This window comes from Tenrec ecaudatus, chromosome 9 (assembly GCF_050624435.1).
Source record: "Tenrec ecaudatus isolate mTenEca1 chromosome 9, mTenEca1.hap1, whole genome shotgun sequence".
NCBI classification, from domain to species: Eukaryota; Metazoa; Chordata; class Mammalia; order Afrosoricida; family Tenrecidae; genus Tenrec; species Tenrec ecaudatus.
In genome coordinates, this window is record NC_134538.1 from 73,082,895 (window position 1) to 73,107,279 (window position 24,385).

General features: G+C 45.0%; 1 protein-coding gene across 2 annotated transcripts in view; it reads right to left on the bottom strand.

Annotated features, from left to right (window-relative positions):
* Positions 1-13,958, bottom strand: part of NPSR1 (neuropeptide S receptor 1) — a 204,410-nt gene extending 190,452 nt beyond the window's left edge. For both annotated transcript variants that reach the window (XM_075557552.1, XM_075557551.1), the window contains exon 1: positions 13,812-13,958. In XM_075557552.1, the coding sequence (XP_075413667.1) occupies positions 13,812-13,958 (147 nt within the window). The remainder of the gene's footprint in view (positions 1-13,811) is intronic.
* Positions 13,959-24,385: the final 10,427 nt, after the last annotated feature.

A 24,385-nucleotide genomic window follows, 5' to 3' on the forward strand; every position in this document is an offset into this window, starting at 1 on the left:
ATTTGTGTGTTTGCTACAGTTGTTTCTTTGTTCTGTGTCATTTTCTATGCTGGATTAATTTTGATTTGGAGTTTTCCTATTTCTGTAGTTCCTGTTTAGTGCATATTAAATCTCTTTTCCCCTCTGTTTTATTCTGATAAGATTTATTAATTTTCTTTGACACTACTAGGTAATTTGTTATTTTATTTCCAAGTTTAAAATTGAATGTTCTGTTTGGAAATTGTCTTAATTTCCTCTTATTTCCAAGTTCTGTAATTATACAGTTTATTCCCTCACTTTGTCTTCAATTACTCATCGATGTCTCTGGCTTCCTATTTTCAGTCATGCAGGCTTTTCTACTTTGGCTACTTCCCTGAACCAAAGGTTAGCAGTTGGAAACCACTGGCTTCCCGAGGGAGAAAGACAGGAATTTCTACTCCCATCAACAGTCTTGGAAAAGGTTAGTCTTGGAAATTCACAGGAGCAGTCTATATGAGTCAGCATTGACCGGAGGGCAGCGAGTTAAAAGTGGGTTGGCTGCTGGGTGTTGTGGTCATGTGTGTTGATCTCACGTTGTCTGCCATTTTTGGGTCCTGATCTGAAAAATTCCCTTAGTATTTCTTTTAAGGTTGGTCTGAGGTTTTAAATTCCCATATGTTTTGTTCATCTTGTCATGTCCTAATTCATCATTGTATTCATGAGACAGCTTTTCTAGGTATGTAATCTTGGTTGGCAATTTGTTTTTCTTTCTGAGTTTTAGATATGTCCTCTTGATTGGAACACTGCTTGCAAACCTTCAAAATGGCTGCGTTGTGCCAGGCCTGTCATACAGGGTCTACATAATTAAAACTGATTTGATGGCAATTGGTTTGGTTTGGGCTTTAATTACTATGGGCACTGAGCTGCTCTTCTCTCAGCCTTACTTTTTTTTTGAGCCTTTTTATTCTCTGTAAATCAATAATAATGTCTGTCTATTTTTGTTTAAGGAGTTATAGTAGACTGCTACCTTTCACTAATATTCACTGCCTTTGCTAGGGAAAGAATTATATTTCTCTAGGTCAGTGATATTGGATTTGACCATGCACTCACTTTGACTAAGGAACTGTGCAGTTTGAACTCACCAACTATGCCTCAGGGGTAAGATGTGGCTTTCTGCTCTCAGAAAGACTTACAACTTTGGGCCAGATGACTGCTGGGCCCCCAGAACCAATATTGTAAACTTGTTCTAATTTGCATTCATGTACACATCCCAATCATCATCTTTCCCCTGCTTCTGTAGACCCACTTGATGCAGTGATGAGTTAATTTGCTACCAATCATGATATGGTGACATTCCTTTGTTCTCTATAATTAGCCCTGTGGCTGTATATCCCTTGGGCACCAGGAAAGCCGCCTATCGTTACCTGCATAGGATGATTTGGTTTGGGGGTGTTTCGGTTTTTTCTTGTGTGAGAACAGCACTAACAATATTCTCTTTATGAGTTTGTGGATATGATTTCCTGAGCGAGCACCACAGTTCAAGATCTGTGTGTGAATGAAGTGCATTCTGAGTGCATTGTGGGGATGCTTTGTCTGACTGAGAGCCTGGAACACAAGAGGCCAGCTCAGCAAAGTGCAAGGCAAAGGGAGTTTTCAGGAGCTATAACAAGACTAATTACGGCGAGCTCTCTTCCCAGTGACCATAGCTTCATCTAGAAGAATCCTCCAGATCCTGTTTGACCTTAGCTTTATCTCATCACCTGGCACTCAGGAGAGTGAAGGCTCATTTACATACAGCTGAGGCCTCTTTTAAAATGCAAATAGCCAAGCAGGGTTAAGGAGACTATGGGAGGGATACCTGAGGGGTGGAATTAGCTCAGAATGATTTTCCTCCTTAAGCTTGGTACCAGTTAATTAATGAACAGAGTTTAGATGAGATGAAAGGAGGTTTGGGGAGAAAGAGATAATACCATAAAATAAACACACACACACACACACACACACACACACACACACACACCCCATGCAAGATACAAGCTGAGTACCCTACTAGGGGTGAGGGCTGGCAGAAGAGACAGAGAAATAAGAAAGAGGCTGGGAGGGAAGCTTATTCTTTCTTAAGAATCATGGGGGTGTTATTCTGGCTTCCCATTTCTTTCCAATAACTCGCTCCTGGTTGGCACAAACAGTGAAGTACTGGACTAGAAACTGGAAGCTTGGCAGGTTGAACCACCCAGAGTGGCTCAGAAGAAAGCCCTGGCACTCTGCTTCTGAAAGATCCCAGCCACTGAGAACACCACAGCCCACATTTTACACAAAAACAGACTGAGGGAGTTAGTCTATTATGCCAACCTGGCCGATAAACACAGGTGGGGTTATAGAAGGGCTCAGTGAGCCTCACCTTTTGAGTCCTCCGGTCTCTTGATTTCTGATGATCAGACCAGGGTGCAGCTGCCTTAGCCAGGTCCCTGCTTCAGCTGGCAAGACTCACTTCCTGCAAGACATCCCTGAGGAGAAGTCATATGGACTTACCCTGATGCAGCCCTGGCTGCTGGAGCAGCCGTGTGGAGATCCCTGCCAGCACTGAGATGCTTCCACATTCATTGATTCGGCTTTCCTCCTGCAGTCGACATCATTGCATGTGTTTTGTGAGATGGAGAAGGACTTTGTGGATTGGTGTGGGACATATGGGTTAATGTTGGACTTGTGGGCTTGGGCAGCAGTGGGTTGGGATGTTTTCTTGATGCACAGTTAACCTTTATATAAAACTCTTATACATAAGTTTCTGTGGATTTGTTTCTCTAAAGTACCAGCCACCATAGTTAAATTCAACTGGATGGCCCTTGGTTATTCTTATGTGTAGGAAAATTGTGTCTTCCCCTCTCAAGAGGAAACTCCAGGTGAAAGGCATCCAGCGAGGTTTTTATTTGATTCACCTTATTAATGGGTGACTAGCCCAGGTCAGCAGAGAGCCCAAGAAGGTGTGGAGTATAGAAGCGTGGAGTTCTGGTCGGGTGAGGACACGAAACAAATGGGTGGGTGAGGAGTGTCTGAAGTGTGTAAAAGTGGGGCCATGGGAAAGTGGCGTAGGTGGGAGGTCTGTCTGGGAGGGTGGTCTGTCAGGAGAAGTATCCCAGTCCTCTCCCGGTCATCCCTCAAGTTGGAAGGGACTCTCAGGAGATCCGTGGGCCTAATTCCTACTTGATCATCACCCTCCTCTCCCTTACAACCTGTCTCCTTCCCTACACCACCGAGGCCTGTGGTACAGTGAGCAGAAGCTAGAGAGAATCAGGATACAATGGATGTGGGGAGGTGACTTTTGCATGGGATTCCGTGCAAAAGTCATCTGAGGCATGGATACTGACCAAGGCCTAACTTGGACTTGTTAGCACCAGCAGTGGCTCAGAGGACGGTCGCAGAGCTAATGTTTAGTGAGTGGTACTAGGTGGTCGGGACTGTCAGCGAAACATTGGGCTGCTAACTGAAAGGCTCAGGATTCAAACCCCCCAGCTGCCCTGTGTGAGAAAGGAGGCACTCTGGCGCCATCGTGCTTTATCATCTGGAGAACTCAATGGAACAGCTCTGTCCCCCCAGGGCCACTGTCAGTCAGATCGACTCGATAGAAGTGGGCTGATGCACTAACAGCCCATGCTCTGAGATTGTGTTTGTTTAGGAACTCATTTCATAGCTCTGTTGTTGAGCAAGGAGCCCTTGCGATGTTGCGCATTAACTAGCTTGGCTGCTAACCTCAAGGTCTGCAGTTCAGAACCACTAATCAGGTCTCTGGGAGTCAGTTTCCACTCGGTAACAGTGAGTTTAGTTCGGTTTGGTTAGGGTGGCCGTAGTGTGACTCATAGCCATCTGTCGGACAGAGGGAACTGCCCTGTGGGATGACTAGATGGTCTTTGCAGGAGGTGAAAGTCTTACCTTTTCTCTTGGAGCAGTCTGTGGCTTTGAACTGCTGACCGCAGTTAGCAGTCTACGAGCTGGAATCAACTTGCCAGCAGGGAGTTGTCAGGTGCTATTGAGTCAATTGTGACTCATCGTGAACCTATATGACAAACTAGGGCCATCCCACAGGTCTTCAAGTCTGTAACAATTCTACCCTTCAACCTCTTGGTTCTTAGCTAAGCACTTAACCAGGATAACACCAGGCTCGGCCACAAACGTATTAGGTATTTTTATGATTCTCTCTATGCAGATAGGAAAACTGAGGCAGAGAGAGAGAGAAAGAAGTACTCAACTTTTTTATCTTGCGAAGTTCAAAATGTTAGGGAGGGAAATGTAACTTATACATTTATATATGAAAAGTTGCACACTAAATCAGATCAAATTATATTACAATTCATTGTAAATGCAAAAAAATCCATATACCCTCTTGGGGAAGAAATTATGGAATGTGAGCTACATCACTACAGATTAAAACCAAACAGCCAAACTCACTGCCATCAGGTTGGTTGGGACTTATAGTGTCCCTATATGTTAGAGCAGACCTGCTCCAGAGGATTCCCAAGACTGACAATCTGTATAGAGACAGACGGCCCCGTCTTTCTCCCTTGGATCAGCGAGTGGGTTTGAACCACACCTTTCACGTAGCAGCCCAGCACTGAGTTTGCTACATCACCAGGGCTCCTTCACTGAGGGTTATAGTTTACAAAGCTAGAGCAATTCCACTCTGCCCCACATGCCCCCCCCCCCCCCCCCCCCCCCCGACTCAGAATCCACTCAGTGGCAACAGCCATGCTTCTCTGTGGCTGTTGTGGAAAACCTGTGCTCTGGGGTGATGAGACAGGAAAATCAATCATCTGATTTTCCAAACCGAAGAAGTTGACATTGTCCTGCACACAGTCCTGTGAGGTGCTCAGAGCTAAAGCGCCCAGGACTGTTGTGGGGGGTCCAGAGCCCAGGGCTTCAGCTCACACTTCGGTTTTGCTTTCAACTGACAGGAAAGGGTGCAATTCCTCCTCTGGTTGGGAAGAAAATTACAAAAGCTCTCATGAAAACAAAACAAAACAAAAAAACCAAACCAGCTAATGTTGTGCGCAGGTCTTTTTTCTTTTCTTTTGTGATCATGCGATCAAAGTGCCTTTCGGATTAAAAAAAAATACATGTGTCTAATTACGTGAGTGAATGGTCTTATCCTTCTCTGGAGTACAGAGAGTCATTCTGAAAAAATTAAGGCTCCCTTCATTCAAGATGGGGAGGAGACTTTTTCCTCGGTTCCTAAGAAACATGCAATATAGTCTGAACCATTCTTCTTGACATTATACTCAAACTCTTTGTAATCTGATTACAAAGAAGGAGGAATGTGGGCTGAGCCCACCCTGGGTCCCCCAAATGTGAATATGAAAAATGCCAGTTTGCCTGTGTGGGCCCTTTGTGAAGGGCTCAGTGCTCCTTATATGCAGGGTTCTATTGGAATTTGTATCAATTAAGAAAGCGCAGTTCAGCTGAAAAGCACAAGCTTGCAATAAAGGTTTTTGTTTTTGTTCTCATATAATAAGCCATTTGATGGCGGTGGTTGCTGGCCTCTATTCAGCAGCTCACAGACTAAGATGGCCTGGCTTTCCTCTTGTGGTCACAGAGGGCTGCCGTAGCTCCCTAGGTGTGGCCTTAAGCCAGAAAGAGGGAAAGGAAAACTGTAGTTACATATTCCTTCTTTCACCCAAAAAGTAAAAATCCTTTCAAGAAATCTCAGCGATGTTTAATTAAGTTTCTTAGGCTCGAACTATGCCACTGGTCACCGCTCACTAAGGGAGACCCCTGCTTGCTGGGCACATGGCTGTTTAACTGGGTAGATCAGAAGAGGTGGAGCCCGCCAGGTCCAACAGCACGCACTTTCGGCCACTGGCATTTGCTCGGGATCTGGTCCTAAACACACCTTCCTTTTCCTGGGCTTATTTGGGGCATTCTTTGCTAGTTTCCGAAACTTAGCAGCATCACGTCATTGTTCCTAATCAGTGTTATTGTTACTAGGTACCATCGAGTCAGTTCTGATTCACAGTGACTCTGCGAACCACAAAACAAAACGCTGCCCGCGCCTGTGCCAGCCTCGGAAATGTTCTTACGGCCTTCTTCTCCAGGGACTGGTCTCTCCTGACAACATGAGAGGAAATCTCTCCACCCTGGCCTCCAAAGAGCATTCTGACTGTGCTTTTCTGTACCATACGGTGGTATTATATTGTAATGGCTAATGATTAATGTCTGCTTGCAAAGCAGCATGAAGAGGACCATGGGAAAATGCATTTAGCCCACGTCCCGAACACTTTCACATCATATTTGTGCATCGTGCGGTGCTGAGTCCCTGATAGTACTCGCTCTTTCGTTTAGGACCGTGTGAGCGTCTAAGGAAGGCTGGGCATACTTGTTGGCACTGGGGCAAACTGGCCAACCGTGTGGAGCACAAGGGACGGGTGCATCCATGCGCAAACTATGCCCTGCACGTGCGAGCAGGAAAAGTCAAGCAGAGTGAAGCGAGGAGGTTATGATGGAAATGTGGCTCTTTTGGAAGGTCTAAGTCAAAGCAGACACTTGGGCGGTGCTCTTCAAGCGTGGAGTCCTCGGTCCATTTTAATTCCTGCTTACTGCTTTTGGCGGGGGGTCTTTGTTCTGTGAATTCTACACTGATGAGTTCTAAATTTATGTTCCTATTAGACTCCCCTGGGTCTCTAGTTCTACCTCCAATGTGCTATCAGTTGGACTTATTCAAAATTTAGTTCACCATGTGGATTATATCACTTAAAACTTTTTTGAGTTGTATTTAAAAAGGAAGAATTGCCTTTTAAAATATACAACCCTAAGTTTTAAGCTATACAAATATCACTGCAATAGAGATAAAATAGTTCCATTATTCAAAATAATTACCATAGTCAACCTCCTGTAGTCAACCTCTTCCCAACCTTCAAACTATGGCAACCACAAATTTGTTCATTTCTCCTGGTAGCTTTGCCTTTTCAAGAAGACTACATAAGTGAACATTTAGACCAATATTTAACTGAGTCAATAGACAACATCACAATAAACAGAGGAAAGGTTGACTCTGCCTAATATTTCATTTTGCTTGGATCCACAATCAATGCCCATGGAAAAAATTAAGTTAACTTAACAGAAGTTCTTAATTTTATTGACATTCAAGTTATCCTTTTAAAGAGTATAGATTGAGCATTCCGTGTTTCTTCACAAATTTAAGGTGATGTACTCGTGACATCTGAAAGGTTGATGTGAGCTTGGATTCGGCCACCATTTGTTAGTCTAGTTCTCAGCCTTGCAATCGTCATCTTGTGTGCAAATCTAGTCATGCAGCAAGAACATGCTTTTGTCTCCGCGATAAAGTTCAGGATGTGAAAGCAATGTGTCTCTGAGAGGGGCCTTGACATCTGTCCTTATCTAAGCTTTCTACACAAATGTCTACAGAAATCGCTGTAGCCGCTCTAGCGGGCTGTTTTTAAGGAAACAATGCTCAGGAATGTCAATCCCGTGACTTCATCATGACAACTCTGTGTGACAGAGGAGAAGCGCCCCTGTGGGTTTGCAAGATTGGAACTGTTTGCTGGAGTAGAAAACCTCATCTTTCTCTCTCAGAGCAGCAGGTGGCTTTGAACTGGGGACTTTGTGGTTAGGAGCTTAACTTGTAACTCAAAGAGTCCGAATTGACTCGATGGCAGTGAGGTTTCTATACTTTTCATCCAATGACTTCCCACAAAGTAGCTCTGCCTTATGAGTTCCCACCACAGGAACAATGGCTTGTCCATAAGTTGGAATCAACTTGACAGGTATGAGTTTTTGTTGTTTGTTTTAAAGCTATATTAAAAAATTCCAACTTGGGAAAAACCATAGTCTTGTTAACATCATGTTTGAAGAATTAATGCATTAAGGCCATCATGGAAAGCTTCCACTGCAGAGCTCCCTGGGAAACTTCTCGATGAACAGCCTCGAGAAAACAGAGCGAACCAACTAATTCCAGCATGAATTAACTAATTCTAGGATAAAATTTACTGAGTAGTTGTTCTGGGTCACTCACTGTCCTTAGAAATTTCACAAATATTCTGCCAGTTACTTTTGACAATGCCGCTACGAAAGACATTCATCAGCTTCATTTTCCAGATGGGGAAACCCAGGCACAGGGTCCATAACCTACCAACGTCACACAGTGGGAAAGTGGTGGAACTACTGGCTGCAGAGTCTGGTCTTTGGGTGACAGTCCCTCATGAAACTGAATCCCCAAGCATAGCACCTGCGTTTACCTCGGGATAGCTAAGCAACCTTTTCTTCAGCCAGGCACCCTCCACATTCCAGAGAATAGCCGAGCTTGCATTGTGCACTCGAATGTACAGTTTAAAATACCTTACCCACTCCATGAACTGGACATTACCCCAAGGACGACAGGTGACATTTTGAGGCATCAATGGATGTGTTCCTCGCCACTTGCGGAATATAAACTTCCCCAGCGCAGGGGCTGGGGCATGCTACCTCACCTGCACTCAGAGAGCAGTCTTCTTCCCATCAAGGCACACGGAGAGGAAACTAGTCTGGGTCTGGGTTTCAAATACTTCATGAAAGTATTTGAAAGCTACTCTCATAAGTAGTTTGGGAAAATGGATTTCTGGGAAAAAAAAGTTATTATTGATCAAATACCTGGAGTGAAACCTTTGGCAGACAAGTGATTTTTTCCATTGAAAAGAGGTGTGTCTTTGGAGGGTATACAGTAGAGACATGGAAGAAGTTTGGAAGAACTGGTAGTACGGTCAGTTTCCCCATGAACCAGAAATGAGGCTGAGGGAGAAAAAGCGTCAGACAGATGGTGCAATAGTGGGGCAGGCCGTGAGGAGAAATGTGAGGGAAGTTGACCCGGAGAAGGAGCCGCGTGCTGCTTTTAGTTGCTGTGGGTCAAGGGTCGCTCTTGGCGATTCTGTGTGTACACAGCGGAACTGCTCTATAGGATTTTTCAAGGCTGTGATTTATCAGACAGAGATCGGCAGTCCCGTCTTCCAAAGCAGGAGCCCTGGTGGCACAATGGGTTACACATTGGGCTGCTGACCTCAAGATCAGAAGTTCAAAACTTCCAGCTTGACTTTGACAGAAAAATGGGGTTTTTTATACTCCCCTTAACAGTTACAGTCTTGGAAACCCACAGGGGCAGTTCTACCCTGTCCTTTGGGGACACGATGAATGGGATCCACTTGAAGGCAGTGGGATTGGTAGCAGTCTGATGTAGAAACTCAAATTGCACATCCTGAGGGAAACTGACTCAAAGAGGACAAAACATAGGGAATGAAAATGTAAGACCTCTTACTCTAACTACAGGAGCTAAGTGGTGGGTTGGGGACTGAAGATTCCTGAATTCCAGGAAGGATGTCAGGAAGGGAAAGGAGCCAGTCACGGAGAGGTAGGATGAGACAAGTGGAAGGTTCAGGGAAGGAGGCACTTGGGCAAAGGGGAGCAGAAACAAGTCACGGCAGGTGAAAAGTCAGAAACTCAGTAAGTATATATTCAGTTCTTAGAAATGAGCTGTGACCTAAATGTAATGAAAACAAGCCCAGGCTCCTTACACTTCTTAAACTGAACTCTTGCTACAACTGCATTCTAAGATAATGGGGACCCGGCAGAGCTGAGCTTTACTTTTGTTACATTAATGAAGGAAGGGTGTGTTAAGAAAATTAGCAGTAAGACATTGTGGCAGGGAGGGTGTGCAAACAAAGGGAACAAACTGTGTCCAATCACCCTCTGGCACTTGGCTGTGACATTTACATGTAAACAGTAGTCAGACTCATCATGTATCCCTCAGAAGGAGATGCAATCACAGATTCTCATTAGGTAATATTTAGCAGTCTTGGTTCATGCTTCTCTTCTCACCAGAGAGTAATGAAGTGAAACTTCATTTACATTATTTTATAATTTAGATAATTTACTAATTCAAATAGGTCTCCCTCTCAGTTAGGAAAGAAAACATGATTTCTCATCATTAAGAGCTAAAGATTCAAGAAAAATTGCTAGTGTATTCATAGTCACCAAATTAAGGAGTATTATGTGAATAATTCTCTCTTTGCTTTTCATTTGGACAGTTTTATATTTGGATTCCTCATCCCCTTTGTGATAGGGCAACTTACACCTTAAAAAACAACTTATGAAAGCTCATGCTAATTCCATAATGTTTAGGGCTAGGACATGGGGAGGTCAACTGGTTGGGACCTTGAAAGGACAAGCAATTGGAAACTAGGGCCAAGTGGGGATAGTGACAGGAAGCCCAGGATAGAGTGAGAAGCAAAAAAACTCACTCAGGAGTTCACTGATAACGTCCAAAGAAATGCAGGGTAGGTTAGGCAGTGGGTCTCAACCTTCCTAATGCTGCGACCCTTTATTACAGTTCCTCATGTGGTGACCCCTCCCAACCATAAACTTATTTTCATTGCTATTTCATAACTGTAATTTTGCTACTATTATAAATTCTCATGTAAGTGTCTGATATGTAGGATATATTTTCATTGTTCCAAATTGAACATAATTAAAGTATAGCAATTAATCACAAAACAGTATGCAATTATATATTGTGAAATATTTATTTCTAATGACAAATAAATGAAATTTATCTTGAAGCATGGTGTAGCATGGGTAACCGTCTTCACGCTGGGTACTCGTATGTGGGCGTATCTGCATGTGGGTGGACCAGCCTGGAGACGGATAAAGGAGCAGTGTCTCAGTTCCTAAGACCATCGGAAATATGTGTTTTCCAATGGTCTTAGGTGACCCCTGTGAAAGGGTTGTTCCACCCACAAAGGGGTTGCGACCCACAGGTTGAGAACCGCTGGTAAAGTGATGGGCTCAGAAGCAAGAGTTTGGAGGTGGAAAGAAGAGGGCTCTCAGCTTAAGAAGATGGGCTAGTGAGACCTAGACAGGGCTATATCTTGTTATCCACCAGAAAAGGGTATGGGGATCAGAGTGGAAGAACGAGAGAGCTAAATAGGAAGCCAAGTTAGAGACCCAGGTATGTGGGCTGAACAAGACAGCAGAGACTAGTGACAAAGTGACAACACAAGGAGGACAGGTTCCTGAGAGGTGAACTAGGCACACGATGCTGATCCATAGCAACTCGTCCCTTAGCCATCCACTGGAATACATCACTTACCTTCATCACAGTCGATTTAAAAACTGGGATGAGAATAGCTGAGCCTGCTTGCAGAGAAGAACTTCCATTAATATGGGGACAGGAACCAGGCCAGGCAGGGGTTGCCATGTGAGCCTCTGCTTCCTAAGACCCCCTGCCTCTGTCTCTGGGAATGGCAGCTTTCTGTTTCCCAGCCTAACTCCCTGCAGGCATGGAGTGAAACAGGCAGCACACTTCATTTAGGTAGTGACGGCTTGCGGAGGATGTGCAGCATGCCAAGCATGCTGCTGAGCGCTGAAGCAAGCACCAGCCAGTTCTTCCCCTGGAGGAGATGAATGGCCATCCATGCACCACAGTTAACTGATAGTTTAAAACAGCATTGGATGAAGTGGCAGGAGGAAAAGACAGCCCACGGCACCAGTGGAATGCAGAAGGAGTCAAGAGGGGGCTCGTGGAGGCAGAAACTGAAGCACTGCCTTGAGGAATGGATAGAATTTTGATAGGAGCAAGAGGAGGTAGAAAGCGATTCTAGTTGTAAACATCTGCTGGGCGATGTGAGAATGATAAGAGGCTTCCCAAAGCCGTGTAGCAAGATTTCGACACCCTGAATGCACCCAGGGAATGAAACGTATGATTACGGCTGTTGCTATTGTTTCTACTCTTCTTATTTTGCAACTTTTCCTGCTGTTCCATTTATTAAATGTTAATTTTACTGCTTCTAGTAAAATATTGGGGATTCAAAAGACAAGTCTGGAAGACAATGAGAAGGGACACATTGTTTCTTCCTTGCGAAGTAGGTGGAATAAAAAGAACCAAAAAAGAACAAGGGCTTGCTTCAGACCTGGGTCTCTCTCAAGTGTGCTTCTGATCCCCACCCAGCCCCAGATGCTAATGATCAAAGAGGGTCGCAGCCAAAGGTGCACAACGAGATTCAAGCGAGTTGCCCATGAACACTACCTCCGATTGTTGTGCAGCAAAATCCCATTGTGTTTCAATAAAGGGAACTCAGGGGGCAGAGCATTCTAAGTTCCTGACCCGATTTACAATCCCTGCTTTTTATTGTCTTCTCCTGTCTAGGGGTTGGGCTGTTTTATGGAAAACATATCAGTTAGTACAAGATAGCAATACAATGATGCTATTTGGTGCCTAGCAGTGATGTTGCCAGGACAGAGAGGGCAATCGCTAGCTCAGGTAATCGTTCATTTGCATATGCAGTCTGCCCCCTCTGGTGCTAGACTCAAGGAGAGGCAAATGAAATTTCACTTCGGTGATTATTCCTGAAATCTCAGAACAACGGCTTTATTGCGTATTATTACTCCAGTTGCAACCCGCTCTCTCTTCATTCCGGTGGCTGTCATGCTCTATAAATATCAGAGAGGCGGCCGACGCTGCCTCCACCCAGAGCAGGTACATTTCCCGCGCATACAAAGCCTGCTTCTCCCCAAAAAGCATCTCCGGGTCTGCAGCCTGCCCTGCTCCAGGGATTGGAAGGGCTGCTGAAGGTACGCGGGTAAGGGCTTGGCTGCTCACCATGGGTGGCAATGACTAGCCACTCCAGGGGGACAGAGGGAAAGCCTCTGATTTTAGTTTCTGTTTTATGTCCTGGAGCTTGACAGTGTGCGCGCAAGTACCAGGGACTGGTTCTCAGGGGCAGGCCCCCCCCCCCGCAGGGCACCTAAAGGATTTTCCAGGGCTCTGCCTGGCTACAGGTGCCCAGGGTCCTGGCAGGAGCAGGCCGCCTCCTCCTGGGACCACTCCTGGCTAAAAGCGATCTTCTGAATGTTTCCAAAGAGTCTGAGCTGCAAGCAGGAGGTGGTCATACTACCTCGTGGGGCAAACGTCAAATCATTTCAAGAATGCCCAGTGGATTAAGGCGGGGGCGGGGGTTGGGGATGGTTAAAAGGAGATGTCTGCCCTCCTCCCCCGCCCCTGGAATAGTTTTCTTTTCGAAATAGAAGAGCAATTGGAGACCTGGGAATTATGGTCATAACTGAACGGGCCAGGAGACAGCTTGTTTAAGAGCTTAAGGTCCCAGCATTCAGATGGCATAGGTGAGTCAGGCCTGTTTCCTGGGTGCCTGATCTTCCCCTGACCACAAGAACGTGTTGCTACTTAAAGATGACAGTTTCCCAGTGCGGGTAAACCCCTCAAAGTCCTCATTTGCTTCATCTGACAACTTGTTGCCCACTGCGCTCACGGTTCTCCTGCTCTCGGATACATGCGCTCAATGAAAAGGAGCGCCAACGAAAGTGGGGTCCTCCTTTCTTTCTGTGGCCCTAAGTTTCTCAGGGCAGCTGGTGCGACCCTGAGGGCTGTGGGCTTTCTATTCCTCGGACCTGCCTAGCAAAAACCTCACAACTCCAACCCCCACACTAAGCCAACCCCTCTAACATTGCCACAGACTTATTAAAACTGCTTTTCTTCTAAGGTAAAGAGTAAAGTTAATAAAACAAGCAAACAACAAAAATCCACCCATTCACGTAGTGCTATTGAGTTACACATTTCAGTAACAGCAGGAAAAAATACAATACCGCACACACAGAACAACCTGTAATCCTAAGAAATGACAATATAGACACTTGTATCCTGAGATGCACGGTGCATTAGTTTATCATTCATTTCATCATTCTAGGAAAGAAAAGGATCTCTACGCTTTCACATTGTTCGCTAGGATACCCATAAGTGGGTCTCTACGGTTTTACCTGTTTCATCCTTTAAAATCTGAGTCTAGCGTGGAAGACAGGAGACTTACCTTATAAGAATGGTAGAAAGAGCCCCATGCCTCTCCCTCCACCACGTCGGTGAAAGTCACTGTTTCCGTGCAGGCAGCCGGGGATGAAGCCAGCATCTGCGTGGTCCCATTGGAATCGGGGCTGCCCTCTGTGAGGTTGGCCGGCATGGCTCAGGCAGGGTTGAGTCTCCCTGTCCCTACACTTGCAGCCTGAGAGCCAGGCATCAGGCTGTAGCTGTCTCCCAAGGCTTCTGGCTGGAGCTGGGCTGAGCAGAGGCACGCAGAGTCCTCCCTGCGCCCACCTCTCAAGAGCTCTGCCTGAGGAAAGCGAGGATCCACGTGCTGCTCCTTCCTGTGCAGTTAGATCCAGTAGCCAGCACAGTCCCAGCCAGAGGGGGCCTCACCCTGGGAGCAGGTGGAGCTCCCAGCAGGACTCCCCAAGGGCCTGGACAGCCAGGCGTCCCTCAGTGAGCCTCTGCTCAGTTAGGCTTTTCCCAACTTCCAGACTGACCCTGCCACTTCTACTCAAGCTTCAAACATTCAGGAATGTGGACTAATCAGCAGGTCGATTAATTCAGGTTATGTTTGCATTTCTGAATTCAAATCAGAAACATGCATTTGTTCCAGGGGAGTCTGCCTTCAGCCGTGGAATCTCCTCTCAGCCTTGCACTGAGTAGCAGGGCGCTGGGTAGGGTGCACATTATTTCAGTTAGACACAAGCAACTGCACACTTAAATTTCATACGTGTGGGTCTAATGTTGATTTCTCATATGGTCCCCCAAACTCAGTACCATCCAATCAATTTAGACTCTTAGGGACCCTACAGGATAGAGTAAAACTGTCTCTCTGTGTTCCTGGAATTGTAACACTTTATGGGATTAGAAAGCCTCATCATTTTCCCAAAAAGTGGCTGGTGGTTTTGAACTGCTGACTTTGTGGTGAGCAGCCTAATGCCTGGAGGACTGGATGGAGATTAATGGCAGTCTAAACAGGATGGGCAAGAATAACAATGGCTGCTTCTCTCTCTCTCTTACACACACACACACACACACACACACACACACACACACACACCACACACCTCAACACATTCACATGTGCTTTGTTTGATTCATTTCCCCAAACAACGTTCTGAGGTGATCAGGGCAGTTGTCTTTATGTTTCATTTTCCCCTCAATGTGGCTGACTCTGAGAGGAGAAACGACTTGTCCAACATGCCACAGCTGATGGTGCAAATGAGATAAACACATCCCTTCAGAAACCCCCCAGGCAGTGATGCGTTCTTCAAATGCACACTGGTTCGTGGTCATCCCCAAAGACCCACAGGAAGTGCAGTTAACATACAAGAGTGATGGTCCAGTTGTGAAACAATAGGAACTAAGCTGCGTATGGTATTGCCAGCAAGCACTGTTTCTAACTCTGTGCATTGAAAACACACTATGAGCCAAAGAAACATGCCTAGCCACCTGTTTTTGACATCTGGTACAAGAGGTGGTAGGTTTAGCGCCATCATAAAAGCCCTCCATGAGCCTTGCTGGGAAAGTTATGGCATGATCCATCCAGTTCCAAGGAGAGGGCAGGGAGCAGCAGGAGCTCTATAGGGAAGGCCTGTGCCAACAGGAAGGAACTGACCAGAAAACAGGACAAGCTGTGACGCTTAGGGAAAGGACAGCAAAGTGGCAGGAATCCAATAGCGAAGTGAGCAGAGAATATTCCAACTGGCAAATAAATATGGACAAAGGATCAGCAACCATATTACTAACTACAGCAAAGGCACTTAAAACAATAAGCGATGGTTGTTGCCATTGTTAAGCGTTGCCAGAATGGTTCCACCTCACAGCGACTCTGCGTAAGAGAACAAAACACGACCATCTCCTTTGCCATCTCACAGATGCTGTTATGTTTGAACACACGGAGGCGGGTATTATCCCAGAGGCATTTCATCTAGGGCAGGGCTGGGGAATGTCAAGCTCTCAGGCAGCATAAAGCCAGAAAGATCATTCATATCAGCTAACATCGCACACCTCACTGAAGAGGAGCAGTGCCAGCCATCACATTCCCCAAACCAAACTCACTGCCATTACGCTGACCCATTCATAGCAAGTCTGTAGGGTAGGGTAGAACTGCCCTTGTGAGTTTTCCAGACTGTAACTCATTCTCTCTCTCTTTTTAAATGTCATTGAAATGTGTGCTTTTAAAAAATGTATTATTAAAAGATCATGCTATTGGGGGATTGTACAGCTCTTATAACAATCCATCCATCAATTGTATCAAGCATATTTGTCCATATGTTGCCATCATTATATTCTAGATATTTACTTTCTATTGAGCTCTTGGCATTAGCTCCTCTTTGTTTCCTCCCTCCTCACCCACCCTTGTGACTCCTTGATAAATTATAATTTATTATTATTTTCATAATTTACACTGACTGCTGTCTCCCTTCTCCCATGTTTTTTTTGTCCCCCTGGAGGGGTGTGTGCGGTTATGTGTCAATCATTGCAATCAGTTTCCTCTACCTTCCCTCCTCTTCCCACCTTCCCCCTACCCTTCTGGTATCAATACTCTCATTCCTGTTCCAGGATTCCATGAACTCTAATCTCTTATCTTTACTGTGCATATTCTTCAGTCTAGCCCATGACTGGGGTCATGATGGTGGGGGGTGAGGAAGCCTCAAGGAACTAGAGGAATATTGTGTGTTTCATTGGTGTTTTATTGCACCCTGGTAGACTCATCCCTTCCTTGTGACGCGTGAGTGGATGTCCCATGGCCTATCCCATTGTTTTTGGTCTCAGCACCAACCCCCCTTTTTCTCAATAATATGTTTTGCTTTGTTTGTTTTGGGTCTTCTGACGCCTGTTACTGGGTCCTGACTACACCTCATAATCGCACAGGCTGGTGTGTTTCTTCCATGTGAGCTTGTTGCTTCTGAGCTAGATGGTCTCTTATTTAACTTCAAGGCTTTAAGATCCCAGATGCTATATCTTTGATAGCCAGACACCATCAGCTTTCTTCACCACATTTGCTTATGCACTCACTTTGCCTTCATGATTGTGCCGGGAAGGTGAGCATCACAAAATACCAGTTTGTTAGAACAAAGTATTCTTGCATTGAGGAGGGCATGAGCAGAGGCCTGAAGTCCATTCCTTACCTCAGTGTATTTCCATATAAATATTTTTATATAGACCAATACCTCTATTTTTATGAAGTAATGTATTTACATATGTACACACCTATGCTTGTACCTCTATCCATAGCTTTGCTTTCTAGATCATTTCTCTGTTTCCTTTCACTTTCTTCCTGCCCCACCATCATGCTTGTCCTACTTCCACCTCTTAGTAATTCCTCTCAGCTAGATTGCTGTTACTTCAACACCCCCAGGATCTCTACATCCTCCTTGTTGATTTTAATTCCCTAGTTGTTCCCCTGTCTATGGTGCTGTTTGCTTACCGTGCTCTTTCCCTGCTCCCTTCTCCCTCAAGTACCTCTTGGATCGTCAGTCCTGTTACTTTCTCCTCCTGCTTGCTTTCCATGCATATCTTATATAAGTAGGCAAATCAATAATAACAGAGACCAAACAAAAAGAAAACAAAACCCATTCAGGGGGAGATTATTGGTTACGTCTTCACCAAATTTGGAGTGTGCATGCAGACCCAACCATGACATACCAAAGCTTGAGGGCAATGTTACCACGTGGAGCAATGCATGAAGAGTGGGCTACAGGGCCAGCCCCAATCAGAACCAAAATGACCCCTTCCCTAGAAGTATTTGTGACAGAGGACAACACTAAACTTACAGGTTGGGAGAAGCAACAAAGTGCATATGAAGAAGCACTGTGTCATGAAGTGTCGGTGGGATCAGGTATCAGGCATCAAAAACCCAGAACAAAATATCATTATCGATATTAACCATGGGGAGAGGGGAGTGGAGACCCAAAGCCCATCTGTTGACAATTGGACACCCCCTCACAGAAGGGTCACAAGGAAGAGACAAGCCAGTCAGGGTGCAGTATAGCACTGATGAAACTTACAACTTTCCTCTAGTTCTTTAATGCTCACTGCCCCCCCCTCCGCCCCACTATCATGACCCCCATTCTACCTTACAAATCTGGCTAGACTAGAGCATATAGATTGGTACAGATAAGAGCATAGTTAATCCAGGACAGAAAAACCTCTCAGGACCAATAATGAGAGTAGCTATACCAGTAGGGTAGTGGGAAGGTGGGGGGAGAAAAGGGGGAACTGATCACAATGATCAACATATAACACCCCCCCCCAGGGGCACAGACAACAGAAAAGTGGTTGAAGGGAGATGGTGGTCAGTGTAAGACACGAAAAAAACAATAATTTATAAATTATCAAGTGTTCATGAGGAGAGAGGGCAGAGGAGTAAGGGAAAAAATGAGGAGCTGATACCAAGAGTTCAAGTAGAAAGAAAATGTTTTGAAAATGATGATGGCAACATATATATAAATGGGCTTGACGTAGTAGATGTACATATGGATTGTGATAAGAACTGTAAGAGCCCCTAATACAATGATTAAAAACAACAACAACAAACCCTACAGGTTGGGAAGAGGGGCTGGCATACCACATCCACACGAAAGCAAACCGAGGACAAAGCGAAAGGGATGGGGATGGTCTAGACGCCATATGGGCACACCAAGACCAGAGGACGACATCGTTGCATGGAGCTGCTAAGGCATCGAGAGGGCCGACAGCAACTCAAGACATGATGTCCCCTCACAGAGCATACCGTGACAGAGGACAATACTGGGCACATGGCGGGGAGTCAGTCCAGTCTGAACCCCCCACAGTGGGGCGAACCAAGAAGGGAACATAACATCAGCAATGGGAGCAAAACCAAGTCCCAAAAGCCCCTGAAGAGCCCCCAAAATAGTCTTCAGGCTAGGAGGGGCTGTTCCCAGAATTCCTCCAGAACCAGTGGGAAGATAGCCATAAAGGTCAGCAAACAAACCTGGAATTCTCTCTCTCTCTCCCTCTTCATTTCCCCAATCTTTTGAGACTGTAACTTTTTATGGGAGCAGAGAGCCCCATCTATCTCCCACAGAGATCCTGGTGGTTTTGAACTGCTGATCTTGCAGTTAGCAGCCCAAGGCGTGCCCATTATACCCATATTGCCCACGAAGGATGTTGTAAAACTCAAAAGACCCTTGGCAGAAAAAGTGTTCCCCACCCCTGATCTCGGGACTACTTCAGGTGTGCCTTAGTCCTCAAAGCGCTAGATTTTCCCAGTGTCATTTAAATTCTTGATGGCTGCTTTCATGAGCAGTGATTGTGGATCCAAAAAACAGAAATCCTTGGCAACTTCCATCTTTTCTCCATTGACCACAATGCCCTATTGGTCCAGTTATTCGGACTGTCCGGCTTATGGAGTTGTAATCCATACTGAAGGCTGCAGTCATGGGTCTTCATTAGCAGAGCTTCAAGTCCTCTTTGCTTTTAGAAAGGAAGGTTGTATCCTGTGCACATCTGCATACCAAGGTTGCACAGGCCAATAACAAAAATTTTTGTGTGTCTTATTTTTACGTCTGGGATTATTTGAGGCACAGATTCAGAAATGTGCATTGGATAAGCCATATCAGCTCTAGTTTCTTAAATATGTTATCCTACATTATTTGGCAATTAAGTTATATTAATTCATTCATTTATCATCCTAGTTTAAAATATAAGAAGAATTTAGACCCACAATCATAAGTTAAGGCACAAAAGATAAGAAAATTTTGGAAAATAATTAAGGGACTTTGAGGGAAGCTGTATATGGACCCACAGTGGCTAGTTGGTTACACATTGAGCTGTCAATCATAAGGTCAGGGGTTCGAACCTACCAGTCACTCTGCAGCCTTTAAAATATTTGGATATTTGGAAGCCCTAAGGGGCCATTTTTCTCTGTCCTATGGGGTCACTGTGAATTAAATTCTAAACCTGTGGGTCTCAACTCCTTTGGGGATCGAACGACCCTTTCACAGGGGTCGCTTGATTCATAACAATAGCAAGATTACAGTTATGAAGTAGCAATAAAAATAATTTTGTGGTTGGGGGGTGCAGTCATCAAAACATGAGGAACTGTATGAAAGGGTCGTGGAATGAGGAAGGCTGAGAACCACTGATTAGAATCAATTAGTGGCAGTGGGGTTTTCTTTTTGGTACAGGCGGCTGTGAACTATACACCGAGACTACAAGTGGGGTACTGTACAGCCAGACCACAGCTGGAGAAGAGTGGAAAGTAAAACAGCACACTGAAAAGGCACATACTCATCTATGGAAGGTATGAGGGCAATTTTGACAGTAGAAAATGTAAGACTTCATAGTAATTTTCATAAATGTTTTCAAGATTAAATATTTTCTTTTTTTGTTTATTGTTAAAAATTTTTAAACATTTATTAAGGGCTCATACAACTCTTACAACAATCCATACATATACATACATCAATTGTATAAAGCATATCCATACATTCTTTGCCCTCATCATTTTCAAAGCATTTGCTCTCCACTTAAGCCCTTTGCATCAGGTCCTCTTTTATTTCCCCTCCCTCCTTGCTCCCCACTCCCTCATGAGCCCTTGATAATTTATAGATTATTATTTTGTCATATCTTGCCCTATCCAGTGTTTCCCTTCACCTGCTTCTCTGTTGTCTGTCCCCCAGGGGGGGTCACATGTAGATCATTATAATCAGTTTCCCCTTTCCAAACCACTCACCCTCTACTCTCCCAGTATTGCCCCTCACCCCCTGGTTCTGAAGGTATCATCCACCCTGGATTCCCTGTGCCTCCAGCTCCTATATGCACCAGTGTACAACCTCTGCTCTATCCAGACTTGCAAGGTAGAATTCGGATCATGGTAGTTGGGGGGGGGGGGGGGGCGGGGCGGAGAGGAAGCATCCAGGATCTGGGGGAAAACTGTATTCTTTATCGGTGCTACATCGCACCCTGACTGACTCATTTCCTCCCCTATACCCCTCTGTGAGGGGGTCTCCAGTGGCTGACAAATGAGCTTTGGGTCTCCACTCTGCACTACCCCCTTCATTCACTATGATAAGATTTTTTTTTTGATGATGCCTTATCCCTGATCCCTTTGGCACCTCGTGATCACACAGGCTGGTGTGCTTCTTCCATGTGGGCTTTGTTCCTTCTGAGCAAGATGGCCACTTGTTCACCTTCAAGCCTTTAAGACCCCAGACACTATCTCTTTTGATAGTCGGGCACCATCAGTTTTCTTCACCATATTTGCTTATGTACCCATTTGTCCTCCTCAGCGATTGTATCATGGAGGTGTGCACCCAATGATATGAATTTTTGTTCTTTGATGTCTGATAACGGATTCCTTTGGGACCATGTGATCACACAGGCTGGTGTGTTCTTCCATGTGGGCTTTGTTGCTTCTGAGCTAAATGGCCACTTGTTTATCTTCAAGCCTTTAAGACCCCAGACACTATCTCTTTTGATAGCCGGGCACCATCAGCTTTCTTCACCACATTTAATTGTTCACCCACTTTGGTTTCAGCAGTTGTCTCAGGAGAGTGAGCATCATAGAATGCCAATTTAATAGAAGAAAGTATTCATGCGTTGAGGGAGTGCTTAAGTAGAGGCCCAAGGTCCTTCCGCCACCTTAATACTAAACCTATAAATATAGACACATAGATCTATTTCCCCATCCTCATATATATATTTGCATGTACATATCTTTAAATATTTTCTTCTTCAAGTGATGTAGTAAACATTTCAGAACACATTTTAACATAGAAAAGTCTAGGGGGGAATTCATGCAAAATGTTTCAGAGGTGAGGTTGACTCCAAACTTCTTTATAAGAAAAATTCTAGCTTTTCTTTTAAGAATTTCTGTGCAGAGGTAGAAAAGTTGTGCTATCTTATCACAAGACTGGAGTATTTTAATATAAATAAGAGTCTGAACTCTGATAGACTCATTTTGAGTTTCAGAACATTTGAGTCTCTATTTATTGTACCAAACACAGTAACAATCAGTTGATTATGATTCATAGCCAATCTATAGGTCAGGGTGGGACTTCCATGAACTTCTGAGGCTATAACTCTTTATGAGAGTAGAGAGTCTCATTTTTCTCCTGCAGAACAACTGATGGGTTAGAAGAGCTGATCTTGTGGTGAGCAGTCAGATACATACACCACCAGCATTCCTTATTTACTGTAGCATCATTCTTATTTGGGGGCTATTTTTAAGGTAACAAATTGGAACTGCCTGCTACTCAGTTCCTAGTAAAGATAGAGTGATACTTGGGAAAATTCCAAGTTCATGTAATTTGCACCATTCAAATACATCTTGGGATCAAAGGACACTATGTGAAGAATAACTTGACCTAAATATGTTGCACAAAACAAAGGACTTCAAATAAAGTCAGTGTGCACTGTTCAGGCTAGTGAACAGAACATTGATACATCCACATTTTTGTTTAATTTTAATTTTAACAATTTATTAGGGGCTCATACAATTCTTATCACAGTTCATACATATATATACATCAATTGTATAAAGCACATCCATACATTCCCTGCCCCAATCATTCTCAAGGCATTTGCTCTCCACTTAAGCCCCTTGCATCAGGTCCTCTTTTTTTCCCCCCTCCCTCCCCTCTCCCCCCTCCCTCATGTGCCCTTGGTAATTTATACATCGTTATTTTGTCATATCTCGCCCTATCGGAATCTCCCTTCCCCCCTTCTCTGCTGTCCCTCTCCCAGGGAAGAGGTCACATGTGGATCCTTGTAATCAGTTTCCCCTTTCCAACCCACTCACCTCCACTCTCCCAGCATCACCCCTCACACCCTTGGTCCTGAAGGTATCATCCACCCTGGATTCCCTGTACCTCCAACCCTCATATGTACCAGTGTACAGCCTCTGTCCTATCCAGGCCTGCAAGGTAGAATTCGGATCATGGTAGTTGGGGGGAGGAAGCATCCAGGATCTGGGGGAAAGCTGTGTTCTTCATCGGTACTACCTCGCACCCTAATTAACCCATCTCCTCTCCTAAACGCCTCTATGAGGGGATCTCCATTGGCCGACACTTGGGCCTTGGGTCTCCACTCTGCACTTTCCCCTTCATTTAATATGGTATATTTATACATATACATATACACATATATACACATACATACACACACTTATATCTTTTTTTTTTTTTGCATGATGCCTTATACCTGGTCCCTTGGGCACCTCGTGATCGCACTGGCCGGTGTGCTTCTTCCATGTGGACTTTTTTGCTTCTGAGCTTGATGGCCGCTTGTTCACCTTCAAGCCTTTAAGACCCCAGACACTATCTCTTTTGATAGCTGGGCACCATCAGCTTTCTTCACCACATTTGCTTATGCACCCATTTGTCTTCAGCGATCCTATCATGGAGGTGTGCAGTCAATTATATGATTTTTTGTTCTTTGATGCCTGGTAACTGATCCCTTTGGGACCACTCGATCACACAGGGTGGTGTGTTCTTCCATGTGGACTTTGTTGCTTCTGAGCTAGATGGCCGCTTGTTTATCTTCAAGCCTTTAAGACCCCAGTCACTATCTCTTTTGATAGCCCGGCACCATCAGCTTTCTTCACCACATTTACTTGTTCACCCACTTTGGCTCCAGCCGTTGTGTCAGGAGAGTGAGCATCATAGAGTTCCAATTTAATAAAAGAAGGTATTCATGCATTGAGGGAGTGTTTGAGTAGAAGCCCAAGGTCCTTCCGCCACCTTAATACTTGACCTATAAATATAGACACATAGATCTATTTCCCATCCTCCTATATATATTTGCATGTACATGTCTTTGTCTAGACCTCCATGAATGCCCTTTGACTCCTAGCTCTTTCCTCCATCTCCCTTGACTTTCCTCCTGCCCTACTACCATGCTTCATCGCCACCTGGGTTAGAGTATACCTCTTCTCTAAGCAACCTTACCCTTGATCATTTCCCACCATGCCTGCCACTCCCCCTTCTCTACCATTTGGTATCCCATGTTTTTCCCTTGTCCCTGGGTTTGTTAACACCACTTCCTTACCCCCCTACCCCCCCACCCCAAGTCCCCTCGGAACTGTCGGTCCCGTTGTTTTTCCTCCAGATAGTTCATCCAGCCTGTCCTATTCAGACAGACCTGTGGAGTCACTAACATGCACGAAAACAAGACAGAGGAAAACAAAGCAACAGTATACAACCAGACAACAAAACAACAAAAACAAACCACTGACAAAGAACAGAACAAAACAGTTCACAAGAGAAAAGTTTGTAGTTAGTTCAGCGATCGTTTGCTGGCCCTTAGGAGCGTTTTCTAGTCCAGTCTGTTGGGGCACCACGTCCTGGCCCCAAAGTCCACTTTCAGCATTCCCTGGGGACCTTGCCACTATATTCCCTTGCTGTTCTGCTGCACTCCCTCAGTGATTTGCCTCGGTGTGGTGGGATCAGGTCAGGTGCAATTCCCACACTGTGTCTCTGGTGCTGTCCCCTGTATTGCCCTTAGTCACTGAGACACATCCTCATTTTTTATGGATGAGCAGAGTGGAGAATGGTATGTGGTCTATGTTCTGTGTCTCAAAAACTAGGGCTGATGGGGGGGTGGGGAGGACTG